This window comes from Gastrolobium bilobum, unplaced genomic scaffold, assembly GCF_033153095.1.
Source record: "Gastrolobium bilobum isolate Gb01-03AN ecotype WA unplaced genomic scaffold, APGP_CSIRO_Gbil_v1 utg8041, whole genome shotgun sequence".
Classification (NCBI taxonomy): Eukaryota; Viridiplantae; Streptophyta; class Magnoliopsida; order Fabales; family Fabaceae; genus Gastrolobium; species Gastrolobium bilobum.
This window is the reverse complement of record NW_026897652.1, coordinates 311,233-323,971: the sequence shown is the minus strand read 5'-3', so window position 1 is coordinate 323,971 and position 12,739 is coordinate 311,233. Positions and strand designations below refer to the sequence as shown.

The 12,739-nt window shown below is 35.3% G+C and overlaps 1 protein-coding gene across 4 annotated transcripts; it reads right to left on the bottom strand.

Moving 5' to 3' along the window:
- Nucleotides 1-3,906: 3,906 nt before the first annotated feature.
- LOC133308988 (phosphatidylinositol 4-phosphate 5-kinase 7-like) lies at nt 3,907-12,198 on the bottom strand. Of its 4 annotated transcripts, XM_061509721.1 has the most exons (11): nt 11,852-12,198; nt 10,617-10,786; nt 9,487-10,514; nt 9,369-9,414; nt 7,793-7,960; nt 7,154-7,319; nt 6,092-6,202; nt 5,823-6,010; nt 5,128-5,282; nt 4,478-4,646; nt 3,907-4,279 (listed from the first exon to the last, which is right to left on the bottom strand). In XM_061509721.1, exons 2-11 carry the CDS (start codon nt 10,631-10,633, stop codon nt 3,997-3,999), a joined length of 2,331 nt encoding a protein of 776 aa, XP_061365705.1. In that variant the 5' UTR covers nt 10,634-10,786; nt 11,852-12,198; the 3' UTR covers nt 3,907-3,996. The 4 variants fall into 4 exon arrangements, with proteins under 4 accessions (XP_061365705.1, XP_061365702.1, XP_061365704.1 ...); XM_061509718.1 differs by having other exon boundaries at nt 9,369-10,514; XM_061509720.1 differs by lacking the exon at nt 11,852-12,198 and adding an exon at nt 11,315-11,534 and having other exon boundaries at nt 9,369-10,514.
- Between the last annotated feature and the right edge of the window lie 541 nt (nt 12,199-12,739).

Genomic DNA, 12,739 nt, shown 5'->3' with positions numbered 1-12,739 from the left:
GAAAGCACACAAAGATGAATGGATGTCTTGCAGAAGAGAGAGACGCACAAGGCTCTTGTTGTTCCCTTTCTTTGGTGGTTGTCCTTCGTAATTTCTTGTTTGTTTTTTTATTTTAATTTGAGGAGGGTGACGAGGGCGAGGGGTTAACCTGCAAATACCAAAAATTTAATCTTTTGCCTTGTTGTCTTTCTTCCTTTTGTTGATTACATTATCGGTGTTGCCTTGGAAGTTTATTTCGAGAAGCACGGCTCATACTTTGCGAGGGTCCTAGTTGTCGGAGTCAGCAGAAAGGCAACTGAAATCCTGCTCTCAGGTGAGCGGGCGGGGGTCCGGGGGGCAGCGCGCCCCAGGTCCGTAGAGGCTAGGTACTGTTGTGGGCCTCTGATTCATTGTAATTTTCTTAGTAGTCTGGGCTTGGACCCTTGAATAACTGTTGTTAGGATTTTTTAATCCTATTTATATTTTTCTCGTAAATCGAGTGACTTGTAACAAGTGGCGGTGAGGTGAATATATTAAAGACAAGGCAAACGTAGCCTAAATTGGGTGAACCAGGATAAATCTCTGTGTCTATTCTCCCTCTTTCTCTTTTCATTTTCGATTTATGTGATTGTCGATTTCCAACATTTCATCTTAAAAAAATAATAATAATAAGATGAGCAGGGTTTATTCATGCCATTATTGAATAATTTGTTGACTTCAATTGCATTATATGATTTTACTCAGATTTTAATTTTAAGTTTATTAATTTCTCTCCCATAAACAAAACCAAATTTGATTAGAGGAGAATTAAATTTACTCATTTCATTAATCTTGACTATATCATAAATTAATGTCGCCGCACATGAATTTCAATGACTGTGAGGACCTTCGTAACGTGATCGCAAAAGATAAGCATTGCATTTAACATATAAGTTCTTAGTAGTATAGATAAGCAAAATTTTGAATCGGAAATTAAGCTAAGGATAAGGCACATCAACAAGAGCGTTTGAATACACGAACAAGAAGTAACGTGAACCCTTAATTACTCCAGGCGTAACCTCACTTTACATTGGCATATGGGCTAGGTTTTTCCCAAGGTGGATACGTTTCAAACTATATTATATGTGGGTGATTGCTTCCCATGCTTTTAACATTGTCGTCTTTTTTTTTTGATGCATATCGTTATCGCTTTTCTTGATCTCTCATTATTAAAATTCATCTAAAAGGGGTCTTCTAATAATTAATTAAACTTTTCGGAGTCATGATTAGTGATAATGAGTAGTGAATGTTGTTGGCTTTTCCTAGTGGGAAAGTTGTATGCGTTGTATAACATTTTCAATGGATCATAAGGCCAGTTGCTTTTTGTTTTTTTAAAATGATAAGTGTTCTAGATATTCATCCACTAGTTAGGTTCAATCTCTTAAAGCTCACATCTAAAATCTTCTAGAAATTATTCATGGCAAATCATAGAGGCTTACCACTGGAATATTTTCCTTTCCATGCACTGCTGCTCATGTACATTGACAGTGGGCAACATCCCTTGTCTCAAGACAAGATATGACTTGATGAGACAACTCATGGGACTGATCAGTTGGCTCCCCCACACAGAGAGATCTCCTCTCTAAATACCCTCCTCACACAAGAAAGGAGATCCTCTCTTTTACTCTCTACCTATGTGCCCCTCTGCAGCGTCATCTTTGCCAAACACACTCTTCTCTTTATGCACACCATGGAAAGCCTCTACAATGATTTGGTCTTTAATATTATTACTATGAACACCCCTATATTAACATACTCCACCTTCTATGTGACATATATCTATATACCACCCGCGTTACAATAAGTATTATGGATAACTTGAGTTTTCATGAAAACTTAGAATGCGCTGTGTTTTTTTAAATCAAATCAGTTAATAAAATTGTGAAATGTTTAAGAGATCCATCCTAATAGGTTCTCCCTGAACAAAAAAAAAATTGAAAAAGGCGGTGTAGAGATTGCCCAAGCAAAATATACATGCTTGCTCGGGAGAATTTCAGACTGCGGTATCGAACCATGCATGGGTTCCATAAACTGGGTAACGATAAAGAATAAAAATAGTTGTGTTAAGGGTTGTTTGTAAACACAAAAATATGTCAATCGGAGAACCCAAAACATTTACATATATTAAGTAATTTAGACGCTAGGAAATGAAATTCGAGACCTTTATATTCAGTATAGCAAAAATTATTTAAAATTCTCAATAACCTACAATGCCTGTCTTTAACACACAATTTTAATAAGGGTTTTATAAGAGTTATGTTGTAGGAAAAGTGATTGTGTAATGTTATAGAGATTCGTTTTGCGTGCCTTAATTTTTTATTTATTTTTTTGTTTTAAAAAATGTGGGCCCCACAAAATGTTGTGAGAGTAGGAAAGTTTGTTGTGTTATGTTAAAGGATAAAACGAAAACCTTTTTAATAAACTCATCACATTATATATTTTTTACTTAATGTGTGCGAATGCAAGTATCTTGAATTCTTATTACGAATAGGAGGATCTTAGATTCTAATACATCTTGCATAACATCATTTTTATCTTTGAGTATGATCATGTTTCAGTTTTGTACAGGAGGCGGTACATAAATGTGTCCCATAAAAGGTGAAGTATGTCAATCTAGGGGTGCTCATAGTAACAATGGTAGGGACTAAAACACTATAGAGGCTTCCCATGGTGTGCATCAAGGGGGAATGTGTGTGTGAGTGTCTAAAATGGCTCTATATAGAGGCATAGTAACAACTCTCTTGGAGAATAGAAAGAAGATTCTCTCTTCCATGCGTGAAAAGGGTATTTAGAGAGGGCAAGTCTCTCTCCAAATACCCCTTTCACGCATGGAAAAGGAGAATGTGTCAATCTACGAGTGCTCATAGTAACAATGGTAGAGACCAAAGCACTATAGAGGCTTCCCATGGTATGCATCAAAGGGGAATGTATGTGAGTGACTAGAATAGCTCTACATAGAGGCATAGTAACAACTCTCCTGGAGAATAGAGAAGAAGATCCCCTCTTCCATGCGTGGAAGGGATATTTAGAGAAGGCAAGTCCCTCTCCAAGCATGAGAGAGAAAGCCCTCTTTAACTGTTGCCTAGCCAAGGAGACAAGACATGTTGCCCAACTGTCTATGTGCAGAGGCAACAAGTGCATGAAGAGAAGAGAATTCCTTGTGTTGAACCTCTATGACTTCTCAAAGAGTGCCCTCTAGAAAGTTGTAGAAGTAGGCTTAGTAACATAAAGCCCAACTGTGGGTCTAAAGTAGATATCCAGAACAAGTTTAAACATGGCAACGACAATCTTGCTATATATACTCCCTCCCTTATATAAAAGGCCCTTCCATCCATGATAATACAATTCAGAAAATATGAGAAAGTGAAACATAAAGTGAGATACGATTTCGATTTATTTTAATTAAAATTATTCACTTTCAACTTACTTTTATGTTAAAAAGTGACCAAGACTTATGGAATGAAATCTGAAGTTAAATAAGTTGCAACTCTTTGAGTTTAAAATCATCATATTTTATTGCACTAAGTGAAATAAATTCCATTCTTAACTTGTCACCATGCACTATCATGAAGATTTAATTTTTTTTTCATGACAAAGAGAAACATAACTATAAAAAAAACAAATTAAGTATTCAATCACTGAAATAATGAAGTGCCAAGTGAAGCTCAACAAAACAATTACGAAGCCAATGAAACTTAAATGGCACTAAGGGTGGCTTGGATTAGATAGCTGAAAGAATAGATATGTAAAAGTATGACATTTTTTTTAAAAAAATGATGCTGAAATAAGCGGTTTTAAGCAATGTTTAATCCCATGACCGAATTGCAGAACTCTTGTAAAAAACAGGGAAAATAAATAAATTCGAAAGAATTGTGTGACAAGTAACTAAACTGAGGTAATAAAATAAAATAATAATCCTTTGGAATGATTAATTACAAAAAAGGATTAAACAAAAAAAGGGCAGGTTAAAATACATATTTAGGGAGTTTCTGGGAAAACTTTTTTCTCAAGGAAATTGATGAAACGTTCAGCATACTTATTGGGTTCTACTACTGATATAGTCATGGGGTCAAATCGCAGAGATTTGTAGGCATGCTCAATTTTCTTTTTCATATTATATTCCTGCAATATATCAATTATGCCCATGTAGAGTACCACATCATAAACCTCAAATAGTTCTACTTCTGATGCATCCACCTTATCCTCTTGAAGCTTGCGAGTCGCTTGAGCTGGCATGTTTACTCCTAATTGCACTCGCAACCTGAGTTAACACTCAATTAAACACATCATATATTATTACAATCCAACACAAGAAAGCAAGTGATTTATGCTAATATGACCAAAGAAGATACTTGTAGAGGAGCTGGATTAATGAATATTGAAATGGAAAACAATAAGAACAATCCAACACATCATAAAGATACTTGTATGCAAGAGAAACTAATGTTATAGAAGATACCTTGCAGTACCAGGCAGTAAAAGATCAACTTCCTTGTCACCTATGGAATATGCCCTCAATGTATTCCCTCTAATGTGGGGTCCAGGTGCAGTGTTGACAGAGTCAGGTTCATGGGCAACTAATAACAAGCCTTTAGGAATAATCAACTCCTCCCCTTTTTTGAGTGCATCTAGTTTATGCAAAGCAAGTCCAAAACTAGTGAATAGTAAGAAAGGAAACGAGGTCCAAATGCAGGAAGAAGTAAAAAAGAGAGAATGGGTTTGTAGTGAACTTGTTCAATAAAAATCTAGCTTGCTTATAGCAGGATTCACACGTGCAGAGACATTGAGACAAAAAAAGTTACACAAAGGAGATGAGAATATATCATTAGAAAGAATGCTGTAGTGATCGATCCTATGGACTTAGGACTAATAGGAAGGCGTTAGATTAGATATTGACTAGATACACATCATTTCACATATTGACTATACAATATAGCAGCGATTTTCTAAACTGCAAAACATTCCTAGTGATCTCAAAGTCATTTTTGCCTTTTTCTAGAAATGTTAATATGTTCATTAGAAATGTTTATATCGAAATATAATCACTAGTTTTTGAAAGAAAAATTCCACATTACGTTCTAAATAACTGGCATCAGAGGAAGAATTTACCATCTTCAGAAGGTAAGCTATCCTGAAGCTGCATTGATCCAGGAGATTCCACTAAGGCCTTTAGATTCTCTGGAGCTCTAAAATGTAATCCCAACAGAAGGCTGTAATCAATTATGTGCTGAGACTTCAAGAACATGCAGTCTAGAGAAATTTGCCTGCACCAGAAAAACAAATTCTGGTCACAACTCGGTACTATCACATGCCAAGAGCCAATCATGACCCAGAGGTTTTCTTAGTAATTGATATTTATTTAGTCAGGTGAATTCCATTTGGTCATCATTCAATATAATTGTAGCTTTTACCAAGATATAGCTTCTCTCTCGAAATGAAAAAGAGAAAGAAAATTCACTGAAATAAGTCCCATGACCCTATGGTTTCGGGGACCAATGAAACATTCTATTACAGCCATGATCAATATCATCAATTCACTAAGAAAGTACAAAATTATATTACTGTGAACTGTCATAAGGAAAATTTTAGAAGTATAAGGAGGCACCTTTGAGAATAAAGTGATTAAGCATTTCCCATGGGAAAGAACATAATATCACAAACCACTAAATAGGCAATACATGTTCTAGAAGGACAAGATTGTTATATTTTAGAAAGTTGTCAACAAATACTCATTACTTATACAGAAAAATGCATTCCATATCAATCACTTCAACAGAAGTGACTCTTACAAAGTAGGAACTTACTTGAATAGGGATTCTCGCAATTTTTTATCCATATGAAATTCATATAGTAGATCAAGATCTTTCAATGTTGTATTGCTATTAATTTTATCTTTGTCTGTATATCTTCCTTCAGTAGAACCTTTCAGATCATAACGACGGTGGATATGCAGTTCTGTGCAAAACATATTCCCCATGACCACAAAGCGCACCTAATATAGAAAACAAGGAAATATTTATAGTTATACCAATTAACAAGGAGAAAGAAGCTAGAGACAGAAATTAGGCAATACCTTTTTCCCACCTCTCAGTGTTATTCTATGGAGCCCAAAGAATTTTGTAATAAGAGTATTCTCATAATTTCCTACATGATGGTAGTATTTAGGAAGCATATTGAGCAGAACCTACAAGAAGAGAAATGAACTTCGGAATTGTCATTTAACTGGGTAATCAATTTGTTATTGATTGTAAGAGATGGAAACATAAGCAATCATCTATGCCTCCGTAAATATCTTTTAACATAAAAAAAAATTCTCCAAAAAAAGTCCATCTAAATGCAGTCTTAATTAGCCATTTTGGCATTGGATATCATGAACTTGCCCTTCATAATTGTCATCAGAATATAGGCACTATAAGTACTATTGGTATCTGTAAGGAACCATGCATGGATCAAAACACAAATGGAATAGAAACTTATATATTGAACTGTATATATGCACTTCTTGGTTTAGTTTGGAAGGGATCCCCTGTGCCCCCTCCTACGATACACACGTAGAATGGGTCGTTTCGTAACAGTACATATGCACTACGAAAGATAGAAAGATAAGCAATCATCTATTTCTCTCTCTAGTGTTTTTAACATAATAAACACTTATCTCCAAGAAAACTCCACCCAAATGGGGTCTTAATTGGCTATTTTGGCATTGGATTTCATGAACTTTGACCTTAAAAGTTGTCATCAGATTAGTGACACTAACAAGTACTATTGATGTCTATGTATTATCAGAGATGAAAACAAAAGTAATCATCTATTTCTCTCTAAAAGTGATTTTTTGAGATAAAAAACAGTTTTCTCCAGAAAATGCTCATCCAAATGGAGCCTGATTAGCCATTGGATTTCATGAACATTGTCCTTAAAATTTGTAATCAGATTAGGTAGCAGGTACCGGTGGAATTGTGTTTTATCACTCTATATAGTCTGTGTCATCCAATATGCTTTTTTATCCAACTGTAGAACCCTAGAAGTCAAACTCATCCCCCAGTTGATAAATTCAGCATAAAATAATTAATATAAAAATGTTCCTGGACCGATTAAGCCAAAAAAAAAAAAAAAAAAAAAAAAAGTGAGTACAAACCTTTAGTTCATATTTTTTCAGTGTCTTTATCACAAATCTATCATCTTGGGAAAGAAAGAAGATACTGCCACTTTTTCCAGGTGAAGATATGTCCCTTAGACCACAATCACCACAAATGGACATCATGTACTCTGCAGCATCTAATTTGAACATCTCTCTCAAATTCCTGGAAATATATGCTTAATCACAAAGTGCTAATTTGGAAATCTGGGGTACTTTACGTAGATTCTACCAAAGAATACATAATGAAAGAGCATGTGCTTTTAACCATAACCCTCACTAAGGACTTTAATATGCCACTATAATCATAAATTCATATTATCAAGAATTCATGCACATTATTCTAATAATGACTATGTTCACATTTAAATTGGGCATATTTCTTTCCTTCATTTATAACTAAGGAAAAGGGTTGGACTAAACAACATTGATTTACCAGTTTGAAAACTCTTCATTGGGGAATAAATTATGATCCACAATTGTTTTATAACCCAAAAAATAAAAAATAAATAAATAAATAAAAGAGCCTTTGAAAAAAATCGATCATACTGTAGCCATGTGGAAAAGATTCTAATGGATGATGCTAAAAATATAAGTCTTCAATTATGAAGGCATGGTGTGCATATAGTTAATAAATACCTGAAGACCATAGGACAATAATCTTTCCAGTAGAAGTCTATAGAACAATGTGGAGGAGTCAACCGTGAACCCTCCTTCGGGAAGTACATCCTTATCCTAGCTCGATCTCCAAAATCAGAAGACCGAACTTCACGTGCAGGCACTGGTGTAATTTTTCCAACAGTGTACCTGATAATTCAGCCAAACTTTTTCAAAATGAAACTTCATATAAAAATATAATACCAAATGGAATAAGCCAAACAAGCACACACTCCCTTCATTATAATGCTGACATAACAAGAATGTAATTTGGTTTTCATTGAATTTGTTAGTCAAATATTTAAGCAAAAACAGCAGTCACTATACAAAAAAAATATACAAATGTGTTTTTGGCTCTTAAGAGTGAGGTCTAGAGACTCAAAAGCGGAAGGCACAGTCAGGGCACTTGAGCCTACAAAAGTGATATGAAGGTCATGTGTAAAAGTTATCTTAGTTTTAATTTTGGAAGTAAATAGTAAGTAATATCTAATTGAGTTTACCAACTATGATCATAAAGTGAGCACTGTACAAATGTTATTAGTCAATGGACTAAAACCTCCAGCTGGACTTGGACAAAAAGAGTAGAGCACCACAAGTAAGGCAAGCTATTAACTACAGGAGTCACAAGAGAGTAAACTCAACGCTGGCCATGTGGTTTGTAGAGGGAACAAGCTACGTTCATGTGCTCGATCCTTGGAATGTGAAAGAAGCATGGAACTCAGTTTTAAAAGTGATTCTTACAAGGTTCTTAAATGATATAAGTGGGGTTCGGGTTATATATATCGTACCAGGTAAGGGGTGCATTTAAGGTATGAAAGACAGGCCAGTCATGCACTATATGAGACTAGGACCGAAAGCAATAAAGAGGTTGAGTATACAACGTTCATAAGCTCTTACACGGTTAAGACAAAACAGAATCAGAGAAAGTGTTTGGTAAGATAAAAGGGGTCACACGGCAGGGGATGCATACCATTACCATACCACACTTTGTGGAATCTACTCAAATCCTACCGCCACAATTGTTTGTTTGTATACCCAAAATCAAATTCTTGGGTGGAAATGTCAACCTTGTGGATGGCTGACAACTCAAACCCAGCAATCTACTTTTAGTGAAAGGCCAGAGTATGCTGAGAGTGTGCTCAATGGGCACAGGCTCAACTATGTCTTAGTCTTTTCGATATTAAATTCTTTAGATTTAATATGCTTTAACCCGTTTACATTCTCTATCCATGCCTAAATATTTCTGCTAATATTGCTGTGGACAACATGAAACACGCCATTTATACAATAAATTATTCCTTATATTTAATTTGTGAATCAATCAGCAAGTATATATCAATACACTCTAATGTGCTCTAACTTCACCATAACTTGTTGAACAGTTCTCAGCTATTACTTACTGACTTGAAGTCATCTAAATCATTTTCTACATGGTCAATATTTTAAAATAATAATATTAAAATGCAATAGAATGAATGGTGATATTACTGGTAATGATAAATACTACATCAGTTTTTCCATTTAGTTTAGAAGGGTGACGTTAGAAAAAATAATTTACCTGATGCCAAGCTGCAAATTAAGCTTCAGATAATAGCTTCGGCGTCCTCCAAAAATGTCTATACAAGAAATCTTTGTTAAGCTGACGCAAAGCTGCAAATTAAGCTTCATATAATAACTTTGGCTGCCTCCAAAAACGTCTACACACGAACTCTCCTTTACTTGCTTCACACTAAACTTATTTTGCCGTTCATTTTTATGTGATATGTCTGAATAGTTCCTTGTTCTCTCCATTATTAGAACTCCTTGCATATATTCCCTTTCATAAACCAAAGTACTTATACCAGATGCCTCAGATTGACCATCATGAAAGCTCTGCAGTAATGTAGGTGAGGAATCACGACATATGCAATCATCAGCAGGATCATGAAGGCTCCAATTTGCATCCAATGATGAAGTTCTGTGAGATATTTGACGAGAACTTTTTGATCTACCACTGACTGAAATCTTTTCAGAAACACTACGCTTAAATCTTGATTTTGGAGCCATATGTTTCTCTGTATTCAATAACAAACCATCATCAACACTGTTGAGAGCGCTGCACCACTTCCTTAGAGATGGTTGTTTACTACCAGCAGGATAGAATGTTCCTTTTCCATCCTTTAGGCCCTTACTCCATGTCCCAAGATAAACCCCCCCATCTGCATATCTATAAACGCCATATCCTTGTCTGAGTCCATTTACCCAACAACCATCAAAAACATCACCATGAGCCCACTTCATAACCCCTCTTCCATCTAATTTCCCATTTTTCCAAATCCCAATATACATATTTCCATTTTTCCAAGAATACCTTCCACTTCCTTCACGAATTCCTTCTTTCCATAAACCTTCATAAATATCTGAATTAAAATACTCCTTCCGTCCTATCCCATGCTCAGCATTCATCCTCCAGCCACCTGTATAAATGCACCCAGTAGATCTTGTAAGGGTGCCATAACCCTGAAGGTAACCCCCAGAGAATTCACCCTCATACTTTGCTCCTGATGGCCATATAATCAGTCCTTTCCCTGTCCTTTTCCCATCCACCCAATCACCCTCATATACTGTTCCATCTGACCATGTGTACTTTCCATTCCCATGGGGCAGTATGCCCTTGATTTTACCAATGTAGACATCCCCACTTGAAAAGGACTTCTCTTCAAACCTATATTTTACAAGAAACAGGGAAGTCATGGTACATGCATACAGAACATAATAGACACAGTCAAGATGAATGGGGCAGAGAAGGAGTTTCTCTGAATATTACCTTCCACTGTCCTCCATCACTTGCAGACTTTCACTGGTTTATTAGGATAACTCCAAGAAGTGTACCATTCATTCCCTTTAAAAGGTTAAACATGTCACTCACTGATATGATAAGGAAATTCATCTTGGCCTTCACCAGCTTTATGACACTATTGTGCCCGGTGTTGAAATCTGAGACATATACTACCATCATAATGAGTCTCAAAATGCAATAGAAGAAAAAGTCACATTAAATCCTTTAGCAGGTTTCCATACTGAAGAATGCTTTTTGGAATCTTCCCACAAAATATAAATACCAAAAAAAAAAAACCATCCGGTTCGGGTCAAAATTGTTATGCCATGATCAAATTGAATATTTGGAATTCAAGAACTTATTGCAAGGGAGACTTCACCCACTGATGACAAGAAGGTAATGAAGTTGACTAGTAATGTGCATTTACAGTACATATTTGAGATTTCTCACTGGTAAAACTAAAAATGAAGATTATTAAGCAGTTCTTGTTTCAATATGTGCAAAAGTACAAAGTCATATTCCAACTACAGAGAACTAATCTTGCTTTTCAATAATGTTTAGAGAGAACTGTTTCTTAATGAAATAAAGAGAGGCAAATATTACATAATTTGATTCTTTACTCTCATAATTTGTTATAATTAAAACGACATATAACCTGCAGATCAACAACATACTAAAATTTACACCTGAAAAAATATGCTCATTCTTTCAAGAGCTGTGACAACCCATGAATTTATCTGCGTTCCATGCCAAAAGAATGTAATTAACATCATAACTAAGCAAAATTAACGTCCTAACATTCACTTATTATGAATCAACGAAGAACAGACATAGTATGCATATTGGGTATAAACTATAAAGCATCTGTGTATTAAGATTTGAGTTTGAGCTGTAAATGAATGATCAAACCATATTGCCTTCAGACTTCACACCGATGGAAAAATTGAATATAATCAGAATCAGCCCAGAAAGATCAAACCCAAGTATAGAAACTCAAAACCAGGAGTAAAAAATTCAAGCTTTTTCCTAATAGAAAGGGATAGTACAGATATTCAATAATTCTACTATCTGCATAAAATGAGTACCTCAACCGATATTCTTCCAGAAATGCTAACGGGGTAGGTTCAATAAAAGGGCACAATCCAGAACACACAATAAAATTCCAAATTCAACCACACAAAAAAAGGAAAAAAAAAATCTGAAATAAGATTCACATAACTGACCTTGGATAGATTGAAGACCAATAAGCAAAACTGAAACCAAGAAGAAATCCTCAAAGAATGAAAAGCTGAAGCAAACAAATATTAAGTTCTTTCTAAAGCAGTTTCAGACAAGAGCTCAAGAATCCTTGTTTAACAGTCTTTATCTATTCTCAAGCCGACAACTGTCCCACCACCCCAAAAGTTTATACCATGGTCATATAGAGACACGTCACCTCTCTCTCTCTCTCTCTCTCTCTCTATATATATATATATATATATATATATAGATTGTGTGTGTGTGTGTTAACTGTAACTTGGCTCCCTTGTGTGACTTTTCCCCTTTAACTGTCAAACTACTTTGAGTAATAATACCTACGGTGTTGGTACCCTGTTTGTTTCATGCAAAGAAAAAGGGTACTTTTTCGCCCGCCTGAAGAGGCTACGGCGTCGTCTGAAGTTTGGAATCAGGAGCACGTGTGAGAAGTTCCTTATTGTAGCCATCATCTAGCATAGCACCACAATTGTGAGTTGTGCATGATGCTAAGTACCAACAGTATCTGTCACGAAAGGGACAATGGCCGACCATACCCCACACCCAAAGGCCCACACCGCTATTGTGCCTTTTTCCTTCTATTAACAAACGAAAACTATCTGTGATTTGAAAGGGATAACTTGTAACCTTTTAGAATTTCTGTTACTGAATAGTTATAGCGTTTTATTAGTGTTACGTAACATAATATAAGTGTTGTTTTTAACTCTCACATCAATAGGGAGAGAGAAAGTGGAATGATAAAAGAGAAAAAAAAATATGTGGATCCACCTCTTTAATATGTATGTAGGAAAGTGAAGTTATATTATGTTAAATGATAAACATAAAACCCATAGTTATAATATAAAAATTTACAGATG